This window comes from Euprymna scolopes, chromosome 32, assembly GCF_053919585.1.
Source record: "Euprymna scolopes isolate OS-2025 chromosome 32, ASM5391958v1, whole genome shotgun sequence".
Lineage (NCBI taxonomy): Eukaryota > Metazoa > Mollusca > Cephalopoda > Sepiida > Sepiolidae > Euprymna > Euprymna scolopes.
In genome coordinates, this window is record NC_136513.1 from 64848162 (window position 1) to 64864925 (window position 16764).

General features: G+C 34.2%; 1 protein-coding gene across 6 annotated transcripts in view; it reads left to right on the forward strand.

Moving 5' to 3' along the window:
* The window catches only part of LOC145256392 (echinoderm microtubule-associated protein-like 6), a 902875-nt gene that overhangs the window by 723909 nt on the left and 162202 nt on the right, over positions 1-16764 (forward strand). For all 6 annotated transcript variants that reach the window (XM_080115242.1, XM_080115245.1, XM_080115243.1 and 3 more), the window contains one exon: positions 6423-6695. In XM_080115242.1, coding sequence (XP_079971368.1) covers positions 6423-6695 — 273 coding nt within the window. The remainder of the gene's footprint in view (positions 1-6422; positions 6696-16764) is intronic.

The window sequence follows — 16764 nt, forward strand, 5'->3', positions numbered from 1 at the left end:
TCATCATCCTCATAACATTTATTTTCATCATCCTCATAACATGTATTTTCATCATCGTCATAACATTTATTTTCATTATCCTCATAACATTTATTTTCATCATCCTCATAACATTTATTTTCATCATCCTCATAACATTTATTTTCATCATCCTCATAACATTTATTTTCATCATCCTCATAACATTTATTTTCATCATCGTCATAACATTTATTTTTATCATCCTCATTACATTTATTTTCATCATCCTCATTACATTTATGTTCATCATCCTCATAACATTTATTTTCATCATCGTCATAACATTTATTTTCATCATCCTCATAACATTTATTTTCATCATCCTCATTACATTGATTTTCATCATCCCCATAACATTTATTTTCATCATCCTCATAACATTTATGTTCATCATCCTCATAACATTTATTTTCATCATCGTCATAACATTTATTTTCATCATCCTCATAAGATTTATGTTCATCATCGTCATAACATTTATTTTCATCATCCTCATTACATTTATGTTCATCATCCTCATAACATTTATTTTCATCATCCTCATAACATTTATGTTCATCATCCTCATAACATTTATTTTCATCATCCTCATAACATTTATTTTCATCATCCTCATAACATTTATTTTCATCATCTTAATAAGTATTATTTTCATCATCCTCATAACATTTATGTTCATCATCTTAATAAGTATTATTTTCATCATCCTCATAACTTTTATTTTCATCATCCTCATAACTTTTATTTTCATCATCCTCATAACATTTATTTTCATCATCCTCATAACATTTATGTTCATCATCTTAATAAGTATTATTTTCATCATCCTCATAACTTTTATTTTCATCATCCTCATAACATTTATTTTCATCATCCTCATAACATTTATTTTCATCATCCTCATAACATTTATTTTCATCATCGTCATAACATTTATTTTCATCATCCTCATAACATTCATTTTCCTCATCGTCATAACATTTATTTTCATCACCGTCATAACATTTATTTTCATCATCCTCATAACATTCATTTTTATCATCCTCATAACATTTATTTTTATCATCCTCATAACATTTATTTTTATCATCCTCATAACATTTATGTTCATCATCGTCATAACATTTATTTTCATCATCCTCATAACATTTATTTTCATCATCCTCATAACATTTATTTTTATCATCCTCATAACATTTATTTTTATCATCCTCATAACATTTATGTTCATCATCGTCATAACATTTATTTTCATCATCGTCATAACATTTATTTTCATCATCCTCATAACATTTATTTTCATCATCCTCATAAGATTTATATTCATCATCGTCATAACATTTATTTTCATCATCCTCATAACATTTATTTTCATCATCCTCATAACATTTATTTTCATCATCTTCATAACATTTATTTTCATCATCCTCATAACATTTATGTTCATCATCCTCATAACATTTATTTTCATCATCCTCATAACATTTATTTTCATCATCCTCATAACATTTATGTTCATCATCCTCATAACATTTGTTTTCATCATCCTCATAACATTTATTTTCATCATCCTCATAACATTTATGTTCATCATCCTCATAAGATTTATGTTCATCATCGTCATAACATTTGTGTTCATCATCGTCATAACTTTCATTTTCATCATCCTCATAACATTTATTTTCATCATCCTCATAACATTTATGTTCATCATACTCATAACATTTATTTTCATCATCCTCATAACATTTATTTTCATCATCGTCATAACATTTATTTTCATCATCGTCATAACATTTGTTTTCATCATCCTCATAACATTTATTTTCATCATCCTCATAACATTTATTTTCATCATCGTCATAACATTTATTTTAATCATCGTCATAACATTTATTTTCATCATCCTCATAACATTTATTTTCATCATCCTCATAACATTTATTTTCATCATCGTCATAACATTTATTTTCATCATCCTCATAACATTTGTTTTCATCATCCTCATAACATTTATTTTCATCATCCTCATAACATTTATTTTCATCATCCTCATAACATTTATTTTCATCATCGTCATAACATTTATTTTTATCATCCTCATTACATTTATTTTCATCATCCTCATAACATTTATTTTCATCATCGTCATAACATTTATTTTCATCATCTTCATAACATTTATGTTCATCATCCTTATAACAGTTATTATCATCATCCTCATAACATTTATTTTCATCATCGTCATAACATTTATTTTCATCATCCTCATAAGATTTATGTTCATCATCGTCATAACATTTATTTTCATCATCGTCATAACATTTATGTTTATCGTCCTCATAACATTTATTTTCATCATCCTCATAACATTTATTTTCATCATCCTCATAACATGTATTTTCATCATCGTCATAACATTTATTTTCATCATCGTCATAACATTTATTTTCATCATCCTCATAACATTTATTGTCATCATCGTCATAACATTTATTTTCATCATCCTCATAACATTTATTTTCATCATCCTCATAACATTTATTTTCATCATCGTCATAACATTTATTTTTATCATCCTCATTACATTTATTTTCATCATCCTCATTACATTTATTTTCATCATCCTCATAACATTTATTTTCATCATCGTCATAACATTTATTTTCATCATCCTCATAACATTTGTTTTCATCATCCTCATTACATTGATTTTCATCATCCCCATAACATTTATTTTCATCATCCTCATAACATTTATGTTCATCATCCTCATAACATTTAATTTCATCATCCTCATAACATATATTTTCATCATCCTCATAACATTTATTTTCATAATCCTCATAACATTTATTTTCATCATCCTCATAAGATTTATGTTCATCATCGTCATAACATTTATTTTCATCATCCTCATAACATTTATGTTCATCATTCTCATAACAATTATTTTCATCATCCTCATAACATTTATTTTCATCATCCTCATAACATTTATTTTCATCATCGTCATAACATTTATTTTCATCATCCTCATAACATTTATGTTCATCATCCTCATAACATTTATTTTCATCATCGTCATAACATTTATTTTCATCATCCTCATAATATTTATGTTCATCATCGTCATAACATTTATTTTCATCATCCTCATAACATTTGTTTTCATCATCCTCATAACATTTATTTTCATCATCCTCATAACATTTATTTTCATCATCCTCATAACATTTATTTTCATCATCGTCATAACATTTATTTTTATCATCCTCATTACATTTATTTTCATCATCCTCATAACATTTATTTTCATCATCGTCATAACATTTATTTTCATCATCCTCATAACATTTATGTTCATCATCGTTATAACAGTTATTATCATCATCCTCATAACATTTATTTTCATCATCGTCATAACATTTATTTTCATCATCCTCATAAGATTTATGTTCATTATCGTCATAACATTTATTTTCATCATCGTCATAACATTTATGTTTATCATCCTCATAACATTTATTTTCATCATCCTCATAACATTTATTTTCATCATCGTCATAACATTTATTTTCATCATCCTCATAACATTTATGTTCATCATCCTCATAACATTTATGTTCATCATCCTCATAACATTTATTTTCATCATCCTCATAACATTTATTTTCATCATCGTCATAACATTTATTTTCATCATCCTCATAACATTTATTTTCATCATCGTCATAACATTTATTTTCATCATCCTCATAACATTTATTTTCATCATCGTCATAACATTTATTTTTATCATCCTCATTACATTTATTTTCATCATCCTCATTACATTTATTTTCATCATCCTCATAACATTTATTTTCATCATCGTCATAACATTTATTTTCATCATCCTCATAACATTTATTTTCATCATCCTCATAACATTTATTTTCATCATCCTCATAACATTTATTTTCATCATCGTCATAACATTTATTTTCATCATCGTCATAACATTTATTTTCATCATCCTCATAACATTTATTTTCATCATCCTCATAACATTTATTTTCATCATCCTCATTACATTTATTTTCATCATCCTCATAACATTTATTTTCATCATCGTCATAACATTTATTTTCATCATCCTCATAACATTTATTTTCATCATCCTCATTACATTTATTTTCATCATCCTCATAACATTTATTTTCATCATCGTCATAACATTTATTTTCATCATCCTCATAACATTTATTTTCATCATCCTCATTACATTGATTTTCATCATCCTCATAACATTTAATTTCATCATCCTCATAACATTTAATTTCATCATCCTCATAACATTTAATTTCATCATCCTCATAACATTTATTTTCATCATCCTCATAACATTTATTTTCATCATCGTCATAACATTTATTTTCATCATCGTCATAACATTTATTTTCATCATCCTCATAACATTTATTTTCATCATCCTCATAACATTTATTTTCATCATCCTCATTACATTTATTTTCATCATCCTCATAACATTTATTTTCATCATCGTCATAACATTTATTTTCATTATCCTCATAACATTTATTTTCATCATCCTCATTACATTGATTTTCATCATCCTCATAACATTTAATTTCATCATCCTCATAACAGTTAATTTCATCATCCTCATAACATTTAATTTCATCATCCTCATAACATTTATTTTCATCATCCTCATAACATTTATTTTCATCATCGTCATAACATTTATTTTCATCATCCTCATAACATTTATTTTCATCATCCTCATTACATTTATTTTCATCATCCTCATAACATTTATTTTCATCATCGTCATAACATTTATTTTCATCATCCTCATAACATTTATTTTCATCATCCTCATTACATTGATTTTCATCATCCTCATAACATTTAATTTCATCATCCTCATAACATTTAATTTCATCATCCTCATAACATTTATTTTCATCATCCTCATTACATTTATTTTCATCATCCTCATAACATTTATTTTCATCATCGTCATAACATTTATTTTCATCATCCTCATAACATTTATTTTCATCATCCTCATTACATTGATTTTCATCATCCCCATAACATTTATTTTCATCATCCTCATAACATTTAATTTCATCATCCTCATAACATTTATTTTCATTATCCTCATAACATTTATTTTCATCATCCTCATAACATTTATTTTCATCATCCTCATAAGATTTATGTTCATCATCGTCATAACATTTATTTTCATCATCCTCATAACATTTATGTTCATCATCCTCATAACATTTATGTTCATCATTCTCATAACAATTATTTTCATCATCCTCATAACATTTATTTTCATCATCCTCATAACATTTATTTTCATCATCGTCATAACATTTATTTTCATCATCCTCATAACATTTATTTTCATCATCGTCATAACATTTATTTTCATCATCGTCATAACATTTATTTTCATCATCCTCATAAGATTTATGTTCATCATCGTCATAACATTTATTTTCATCATCCTCATTACATTTATTTTCATCATCCCCATAACATTTATGTTCGTCATCCTCATAACATATATGTTCATCATCCTCATAACATTTATGTTCATCATCTTAATAAGTTTTATTTTCATCATCCTCATAACTTTTATTTTCATCATTCTCATGATATTTATTTTCATCATCCTTATAACATTTTTTTTCATCATCCTCATAACATTTATGTTTATCATCTTAATAAGTTTTATTTTCATCATCCTCATAACTTTTATTTTCATCATTCTCATGATATTTATTTTCATCATCCTTATAACATTTTTTTTCATCATCCTCATAACATTTATGTTTATCATCTTAATAAGTTTTATTTTCATCATCCTCATAACTTTTATTTTCATCATTCTCATGATATTTATTTTCATCATCCTTATAACATTTATGTTCATCATCCTCATAACATTTATTTTCATCATCCTTATAACTGTAACTTTCATCATTCTCATAACTTTCACTTTCATAGATGTTATCCGGAAGGTAATTGAAGTAAATACAAAGTAATAAGCACATTCCATCTTGTGTATTTGCTTTGATTAGTTTATGATACATTTATAAATAATTTAAGTGGCTTATCTTTACATTTTACTACAATTTCATGTTACATCCATTTATCAAAAGTGTATTTAAAAGCCTTTAATTTTTAAATGCAATGCAAAATATAGTAGATCAGGTAAAAAATTGAAAATTCGTGCATGCACTTAATTTTTTAATGTTATTATTTGCTGGGTTTTCGTATGTGTTACGCTTGTCTACCACATATCAATATGACATATAATTAGTTTTAATTGTAGACTATCCTTTAATGCTCTTATTTTTTTCTATCTTTTTTAGGTACTCAAAGTTTTTATGTCCATCACACTGATGATATTATCTCTCTGACAATAAACCAGCACCCAAAGTTCAAGAACGTAGTAGCCAGTGGTCAGCTTGGTCAGCCACCTTGTATTCATGTGTGGGATGCTTACAGTAAGGAGACACTTTCAATCCTTAAAAGTGTCCATGAAAAAGGAGTGTGCTCAATAGACTTTTCTGGATCAGGACGATATCTTGCTTCAGCTGGACTCGAAAACAAACATCGAATTTCAATTTGGAAATGGCAGGAAGGTAACTTTTGTATAATCTTTTGAAATAACATGATTAATTAGTACAAAAAGACAGTTTTTTTAAATAAAATTATGTGAAAATTTCTGTGCAAACTTAGACAAAAATATATTTGTAATTACAGCTGATTCAAATAATCTGAGCAATATCTACGTATCTATTTGTGATGCTGCCACACTCACCAAGGACCTTGCTGCCAGCAAAACAACTGGTCCTCATAATATTCTAGTCATAGTACTCAAAAAGCTGCAACTGGAACTAGGACCTAATCTTGCAAAGTTGTTCAATTGATGCCTAAAGAATAAATGCTTCCCAACACGGAAAACGTTGTTAGTTGGCCTAGTATTTAAGAATATTAATACAGACCAGTTTTCTGTGTGTCATGAGTAAGTTGCTTGAATCTGTGTTAAATAAAGAAATTATCAACCACTTCAGCAAAAACAACCTACTCAGTAACATCATCTAGTGTATGATTGTATGTGAACATATGTATGTGTGTTCGTCTATTACCATCTAACATTGCATTTAAATGCAGTTCATGATGGAACAAGGATATACATAAATATATTTACAACACAAAGAATGAATAACATTTATTGGGGATTTCAACATCTGGCCAATTACCAACATATCTGATCCATGTTTGGTCTTGTTTTGACAGAAAAGCTGTAATGGAAATTCTCTCCCAGAGCCTTGGGTTTTATTTTCGGTAACTTTCTATTCCAGAGTGTTTTTCCCCCTTTTGGAAAGTTGCAACACTGATTCCTACATTGATAAGTGTTGGACCCTTTGCTTCCTGTTGAAACTCGACTGAACACATGGAAATAAATACAACACAGAAGTAAAATAGAACAGATACATTGAGAGCCAGAAAGTATATACGATATTTACATAGTGTTCATTGGTATAGTCATGGGGAGACCGTCCCTGGAGAAGGTGTCTCTCATCTTTATGGTACCAACCATATTTATATGCTAATTAGGTACCAACCATATTTATATGCTAATTAGGTACCAACCATATTTATATGCTAATTAGGTACCAACCATATTTATGTGCTAATTAGGTACCAACCATATTTACCTACCACAACACTCCACAAACCTTGGAGTCACTTTTGGATTTCAAAATGGCTTCATATTTGTGGAGATTCCACTTGAAAAGTTTAATAAATTAATTCTATGAGATCTTCCTCCTCATCCGGTATACTCTCTTCATGCTCTTGTAAGTAACATTTTTTCAGTTGGTTCTGGTGCCTTTTATGAGTATTTTTCGGTGCTTTAATTATGCAAATCAGGTCACCGATTCTCTTATCCATTGTGCCTTGCTCACAGAATGCAACATTGTTTTTGTAGCACTTGTAAAGATTCACCTTCTCTCTGAAGGTGAATCTTTACTATATGTATGCTTAGTATTCTGTACTATATTCTGTTTCAGCAAGAGTTTGTCAAACACTGACTTAACTTTTCTAGCGAACATTAGTTCAGCTGGAGACAGGCTTGAGGGTGTTCTCTGGTTCGGCGTAATCCTGTACACTTGTAGGAACTGCTGAAGTCCCTTGTCCGTTGGAATTCTTGAGGAACTTCAGAGCACTTTAAGGTGTCACCGAATCTTTCTGTGAGCCTGTTCGGCCTCGGATGATATGGTGGTGTTGTTATGTGGTTATTATTGTAAAACTCACAGAAATCCTTAAACTCTTCAGAAGTGAATTGCGTCCCATTGTCACTCACAAAACACTCTGGCACACCGAACCGAGCAAATAGTTCATGTAGAAAGGTTGTTGTGATATTCATCATAGGCTTCATGCAGCATAGCACTTCTGGCCATTTTGTAAAACTATCTACCACTATGAAGTAGTAATATTCTTCTACTGGATCATTTGTTACAATTTTGTTTTTATGTTCGTAAATGAAACCATCTTTTTCAGCATCCGTTTTGATTTCATTTAATGTAACTGGCAGTTCTCTTACAATGTTGTTTATCATGCTTTTTACCTCATAATCTGCTCTGATAGTTGCAATACTCGATTCTTCGAATTTTTCTTCTTGTATCGGCACGAGTCTTGATAAACTGTCTGCGTGACTTATGTTTTTAGATTATATATGCTTTATGTGAAAGTTATAATGGAGAAGAATGGTACCCCATCTCAATCGATTTGCCATATAAATGGGTAAATCGTTCTTCGACCCAAAGATTGTGATCAGAGGTTTATGATCCGTTTCTAGCATAAAGTACCTGCCGTAGATGTATCTATGAAATTTCATTATGGCAAAAATGCCTCTTTTTCGATCTGCAAATAACTTCTCTCTGCTGGAAGTAGTGTTCTAGAAGCGTATGCAATTGGTTTCCTTGGCATTATGTGTTGGATGCACACTCCTACTGTATGAACTGGCATCATATGCAACTACAATATTCAGTTTGGGATTGTAATGGGTTAAAAAGAGGATGTAAGCATTTTTTTGATTTCATCAGAAGCTTTCTGATACTCTAATGTCCATTCCCATGCCTTGTCTTGTTTCATGCCTTGTCATTTAACGGAGCTCTTAGATTGTGCATTCCTTTAATGAATGCTTGATAGTAATTAGCAAGCCCGAGGAAACGTCGCCACATTAGTGGGCTGGCATGTCTCTAATTGCAATGGACCTGTCCAAATCTGGAAGTATGCCCTTTTTATTGATTATGTGTCCTAAATATTTAATTTCCAAATTCGCACTTTGACTCTTTGACTTTAAACGCAAAGTCCTGAAGGTTTTTGAATACTTGAATGAGATGCTCTAGATGTTCGTCAACTGTTGCGCCCCTTACTATGATATCGTCTAAGTAGGTGCACACAAAATCCAAATCATTCAACATGACGTCCATAGCTTGTTGAAAAATGGCAGGTTTAATACCAAACAGGAGCCTGTTGACTTTGAATAACCCTCTATGAGCGTTTATCCCTAGTAACTTCGAACATTCCTCTTTGCTGGGAATTTGGAGATAGGCATCCAATAAGTCGATTTTTGAAAATATACATCCACCATTTAGCTTGTTAAAAATCTTCTCTAGACTCGGCAACGGGTAATGATAATCCTTAATCGCTGAGTTCAAACCTGTCAAAGTCCGTGCAGATCCTGATTTGGTTTGATTTCTTTTTGCTGCACACAATTGGGGCAGCCAAGAATTAGTTTCTACTTTCGATATAATTCCCATTTTTTCCAAACTATCAAGTTCTTCATTATTTTTTATTACTCCTGCAAAAGGAATGTGCCGTTTCTTTTTAAAAATTGGCATCGTATTATCCTTGACATCAAATTTGGCTTCAAACTTGGACCTCGGATGATATGGTTGTGTTGTTATCTTTCAAGACCAGGTGTGAAAATTTCCGGAAATTTTTTTCTTTAATTCTTTTTTAATATCCTGTCTAGTTTGTATGTTAATTTTTATTTTTCTGCAGAACCAGTTTATCTCACAATTCGAAGGTTTCAGTAAAATCTGTATCCAACAAGTTTTGTCCATTTTTCGGAATAAAATCTTTTATTTTTTTAATGATCCCGTTTAGCTTCATGGGAAGTACAACTTCGCTTTCGAAGTTAATTTTCTTGCCAGTTACCATACGAGTGAGTTTCGTTGACCTCATTATCGTATGCCTTTTTAGAAATTTCCATGTTTTATAGTTTATTGTTCGGTCTGATCCTTTCAGCTCACTGAAATTTGATGTTTTTACTGAATATTTCAGTTGTCAAATATTTCCTCAAATCTCTGTCTGATTCGATATTCGAACTTGTTTGTCTAATTTGGCTATTGAATTTTTTTTTGTTTTATAGCACAAATGTTTGTGTCCATTTTTGTTGTACAAAAAGACATTTCTTATTTCTATATAGGCAATTTACCTCCCAGTGTCCTTTTTTGCAAAATCGTGGGACGTTTTGTTCATCCTCATTCTTTTTATTTAATTTTTCTTGTCTATTTTTATAATACGCCGATTTTTTACCCCAATTTCTGGCTGATGGGTATTTTGGCTGTTTTCTTAAATTTTTTTTAATATAAGTTTAAGGTTACAATCAGGATTCAGTTCTGGGGTTTGGAAAGGTCACTCGCTCAACAACAGCACATTTCTGCCCTCTTCTTTTCCAATCGACCACGCCTGGCCTCTCGCCACAATGTCGCACCGCACAATCTGAATGTTAGCAACACAAAATACTTTTCACGAGAAGATGTTCACGACTCTTTTCTTTTTGTGTCGTCCAGGGAATTGCTCCTAGCTTTTATATCCTCCTATCTAGAAAAAAAAGGAAGAGACAGGAAAAAAAATCAGCTTCTCCCATCATGCCCTGCCTTCCCAAGATGCCATTCGTGTATATAAATGAGCTGGCCATCCTTTCCTTCTTTCCCAAAGAAGGATGCAGATTTGCTCGGTACGTTTTTTTTTTTCCTAACTATATACCCCACACGCCCCCCTGATCTTTGAGATCAATAAGACACTTCATAATCCTTCATCCAAGCAAGCCTCCTCCTCTCACGTTGAGGCCTTTGGGGGTTGACGTTTTCATGCTCACTACAGACATTCTCGTCCAGTTGTAAAGAACTACAATGTGAGACTAAGTTGAATTGGGGTGCATCGTTAGCTTCTTGGTGGATATCGACTTCCTCCTTTTCACTGCCATTACTGCGCACCGGCAGGGTTACACGACGCAGGTCTAGGATATGCTGGGGAGTGCCATTCACCATCATGTTGTTCTTCGACTGTGTTCCTGTTACGACCCCCCCTTCCCCAGCGAGTGGTACATTTTGCATTGAGGGGCTTTATCCACACTTGCTTGCCCACTTTAATGGTAGCTTCTTCAGCTTCAATTCCAACCATTTTTTTGCACGGATGCCGCCACTTATATGCAAAGATGGCTCTATGAGGCACAGTTGTCTCATCTTGTCTGGTTTTCGGTGAGATGTTGTATCAAAACACCGCCTCCATGGGTGAAATGTTGCTTTTTTCCACAGCAGCCTTGATGGTGCGATGATTCCTCTCCACTATCCCATTGCCACTCGGCCGATACGCTGCCCTAAAAAATTGCCTTACTCCCCACTTATCACACACCTCTTTAAAGGCTTCTGATCGGAAAGCGGGGCCATTGTCCATTAGCAGTTCCTCAACCAGCCCTCTTTCCAAAAATATTTCTTTGATAACCCCTCTGATCGTCCATGCAGCTTCTGCCTTGATCTCTCTCTATATGGCAAACTTCCTCGGTCCACAGTCGACCATCGACAGATACAGCTTATGGTAATAATGGGTCACATCAATACACACACACACACACACACACACACACACACACACATATATATCTATATATGCTATTAATATATCGTTTAATAATACACAACCTTTGCCCATATTCTCAGTGTATAAAACACAATCATTTCCGTTACTTTTCATACAAACGACGTTCACGCCGCTAAATGAATAAAATAATAACACTATATATTACGTTTGTGTTGTTCTCATTTATATGAAGGTTTAACTTTATTTCAAATGTATACACATACGGGTCTATTGATTGGCAATCTTGACAATGCTCCACCACCTCCCTGACCTCCTTCTCAGTGGTTTCTGAGTAAACGTCCATTCTCGACCAAAGTGGTGCATTTCATGTAACTTTTTAACTTCCTCCCCTGCACAGCATACTAAGGAAACCTCCTTTCCCTCTTGCAGCCAGGCCTTCTTTACCCATGTCATTGAATCCGCCTTGTTCTTTTCTGATTGGACCAGAACTACAGATACCCTCAACTGGAATTCCGCTATCAAATCTGCAAGTGTTCCGAGCCTGTGCATGATCAACATTTCTGCAACACTTCTGGTCCTAACTCTCTTATCGCCAATCACTGCCGACCTGATCCATGAAACTACCGTTGCTGAATCGGATTTGATTTCAATTGTTTTCAATCCCCACTTCAGGGCCAGATTGATTCCTTTCATAGCAGTCTCCAGTTCGGCTATGTTGATATGGGAATAGTCGTTTTTCTTTCTTAGCGACGCCACATCTTCCACAGTTACACCTCCTATCTCTAATATGATGCCCAATACCAGGCTGCTGGCATCGCACCAAATCACCCCATGTCTCTGCCACTGACGTCTTTACTGGGTCTTCTTTCGTCACTCTCGCGATGACTTCTTGGAGCATCAGTGCCCGTTTGTCATTTAATAAAGCTGCACGCTAGCCAGCCGGTGATTGGATAGTGTCCCACCAGTCTCCCGTAGACTGAGAAGAGGTCTTGTTTTGTCAGGTCAGTTCCGATTTTGGGTATTGCATTCCCTCATCTAAAGACAAGGCTTCCTTTGCCATCTCGGCATAGTTTAAACCCCAACGCCGCTCCTCCATCCAGGGACTCTGCTGGTTTTACAGTCAACCCATACCTCGCGACATGGCCTCTCACTTTCTCTGCTATCACCTCCGCTTCCTCCACGAGAATGTCGTCAATGTACAAACTAGTGGCCTTGTCCACTGTACAGACTTTACTCAGCACTTTACTCAGCACAGCAGTCATAATTTTGGGGGCTGAGCTCAGCCTAAAGTCTAACCTCGTCAGGCAATACATCTTCCCCTTGTACCGGACTAATTGATGTTGCCAGAGTTTTTCATCTACATGGATCTGGAGATAAGCCGACTTCAGGTCGACAATCTTAGTGGCCCACTCCATCCTCCTCCATTTCCTCATAACCTCTTCGCATACGTCAATTCCCTTCTTTTTTTATTTTACTTTTGTTCATTTGAAGAGATCAAGGGGCTCTCTCCTGGGGCTTACACTTGCTTCTATTACAGTTTAAATTCATATCCGAGGGCTCTTTTAAGGATAGACACTGTTCCCTTTATGGCTGCTATCTGTATTTCCTTGCAGCTTGGTTTTCCAGCGATTGCTTCTAAGTATTTCTGAAGGTTCTTTTTTAAGTCAGTTGCTCCCGTCACAACTGGTATAATGTTTATTTCTTTCAGAGACCATGTTGTTTTTAGATCATTTTTTAGGTCCTAATATTTAGTTATCTTTTCTCGTTCTGCTCTATTAAGGCCAAAGTCGTTTGAAACTGTGACGTCGATAATGAGTGCAGTTCTTTTGGGCTTGTTCCATATTACTATATCTGACTTGATGGCCTTGTCTTTTATCTGTATGTCTTTGTCGTAGAACACTGTCACTTTTCCGTTTGATGCTATCGGTGGTGGTTCATGTTCCAAGACGTTTGACGACCTATCTAGTTGCATCTCTCCACAGATCTTCCAGTGTAAGTATCTGCATACTTTGTTGTGGTAAGCAGTGTAATGACCATCGGCTAGAAGCATTTAGCATCCAGACATTAGGTGGCTTGGGCTTTCAACAGCCGAGTGACAGAATCTGCATTGGTCGGTTTTTGTAGACCAGCCATTTTCTTAAATCCATTTGTGAGTAAGCCTTGGTCTTGTGCAGCTATAATTAATTGTTCTTCATCACATGAAAATTTGTCACTTTTAAGCCATTGTACTGAAGCCTTAGTTTTTAGTCTTTTTGTGTTCGTTACAACTCTACTTTCAACCAAGACATTGTTTGTTTCGTTCACCACACTCTTTTCTTCTACCTCTTCTTTCACACACGTTCGTTCGCTTTAGTGACTAAAAATCGTCTGTCCTCCCACTTTCCATTCCTTGTTATTTATGGAACCAGGGTACGAGATTCTCCGAGATTCCCCGAGATTCCACAAGACTTTTTTCCACATAAAAGCCTGCGGGCGCCATCTTGATTCTCAATTTGTGCTCTGCAGGCACAAACGCGCAGATGCTTTAATGGTAAGCCACTTCTTTCTCGACACCTCTCTCTTCTTTTGGGCGATTAGGGTTGCTGGGTTGTCATATTATTCTATTGTGTTATCCAGTGTATTATCACTGAAATTTTCACCGAGCTTTGTAGTTGACGTCTGCTGAGACAGACATTTGGTGTGATGTTCATTCACCATTTTTATTTTGGGGTCAGAAGAACATTTGATATATTGGCCTATGCTTACCATTGAAGATCGGTATGCATGGTTTATTTCAGTCAGGCCTAAACCACCTTCTTTCCATGGTAAGTACAGCCTGTCCATCTACTGATGTTTGTAAATGACTTTATGAAAGGCCCAGCATTTTCCGTGTTTTTACGTCAAGATTATTGATGCAGTTCTGTAGCCAATTGATTATGCCAAATTCATAAGAGACAATGGGTATTTCCAATTGATTGATGGCAGTAATTTTGTTTTTCGGTGATAGTTCTGATGAGAGAATCTTTTTAAGTTGCTTGAAGTATTCTCCCTGCACTTTTTCTCTCATCTTTCCATGTTCAAATGTCTCATTCTCCTCTACTCCCACGTATTTATAGACAGCATCTTCTTCAAGGTCTTCAATGGAGCCATTGTCAAGATTAAGATGTTCTGATGCTGTCTTTTTTCCCTTCCTTATGGTGCACTTAGCACATTTGTCAAATCCAAATTCCATGCAGATGTCCTCTGTATAATTTTTAACAATGTCGATCAGAGAGACAAGTTGTTTCTCGGATTCCGCATAGAGTTTCAAATCGTACATAAAGAGTAGATGGTTTACTCTTTTATTTTCTTACTTCTTTCTGCCCATGCTGAGATTGTATCCAGCATTGGATCGCTTAAGTAGCTTACTTATTGGATCCATCATGAGGCAGAAAAGGAGCGGCGAGAGGCTGTCTCCCTGGAATATTCCTCACTTGATCTTTGTGTTTGGGGTCTGTATCCTTCCTCCCGTGTGCTGTAATGTAATTGATGTGCACCATCTGGCCATTTGTTTTTGAAGGAATGATGTGAGGTATACTGACAAAGGCCTTTTTGTAATCAATCCATGCCATTGGCAGATTTCTTTGTCTTCTTCTGTAGTCTTCTAATATGGTTCTGTTTAAAAGGAGTTGGTCTTTTGTGCATAGCCTTTTCCTCGTACACCCCCTCTGCTCACTTTCAAGGTAATCACCGGCAATCAGATGGTTGTATGTTGCATCAGCGATTATCCCTGTTAGGAGCTTGTAGGTTGTTGTGAGGCAGCAGATTGGTCTATTTTTGCTAGCCATGTGGGTGTCCTCATTTTTGGGAATAAGTGGTGTACTGGCTACAGTAAGCCAGTAAGGCGGCTCTTCATCTCCACTAATTTTATGTTATTGAATGTGTTGGCATAGTGATGATGAAGTGCGCTCAGTTTTTTTAGCCAGAAATTTGGTATTTGGTCTATTCCTGGGGTCTTGAAATTACTGCATTGAGCTACCTTCTTGCAGACAGCTTCCTTGGTAATTTTTAGAGCTGACATCTTTTCTTTCTCCTTGTTATCCTCTTTGATGGTATTTATCCAATTGTTTTCTTTATGTACTTTAGTGTCCTCATAGAGTGGCCTCCAGAAGTTTTCAATTTCTTCTTGTGTTGGTGGGGAGCTCACCTCTATTTCGTCTTTAACGATGCTCCTGTAGACAATTCTTGGGTTTGTTGCAAAAAGTTTATTTATCCTTTTTGCTTCAAAGTTTTTGGTTTTGTTTTTTATTTGTGCAGCTAAGGCTTTTATCTCGGCCGGATGTTCTGCCATCTTAGCTCTTAGCTGTACTTGGTCTTGGAGGGAATAATAAGTTTTCAACTTATTCACCTTCTTATTTAGTTTTTTTTTGTCTGGGCTTTCACAGGATAGGAATGCATATATCTGGGCAGTTTCCTTTCGGAGTCTGTCTATTTCCTGCTGGAGTTTTCATTTCCAGGCTGGGTTATATGACTTAGCCTTCATGTTCCCTCTTTTACTTTCTTTGTGTTTGTATAAGAGTTTTAATTGAATAAACCCTGCTGCCCCGTATGTTGTATGATTTATTTCACTCAATGGTGCCTTAATTGGAGTGATTCTTTCGAGGGCATCGTTGACTTTTGAAACAAGCAGCTTGAAGGCTTTGTTCATACTAATTTTTACCAGTCTGGGCCGATCCTCAACAGCCAGACCTCGTGCTATTTCTATGCCAGCTCTTCCTCTAGTTCCAACTGGTCCGCATCCAATGTCACATGTTGAAGTGGGACATACTGTTGGCATGTCTGCCCATGTTTAAA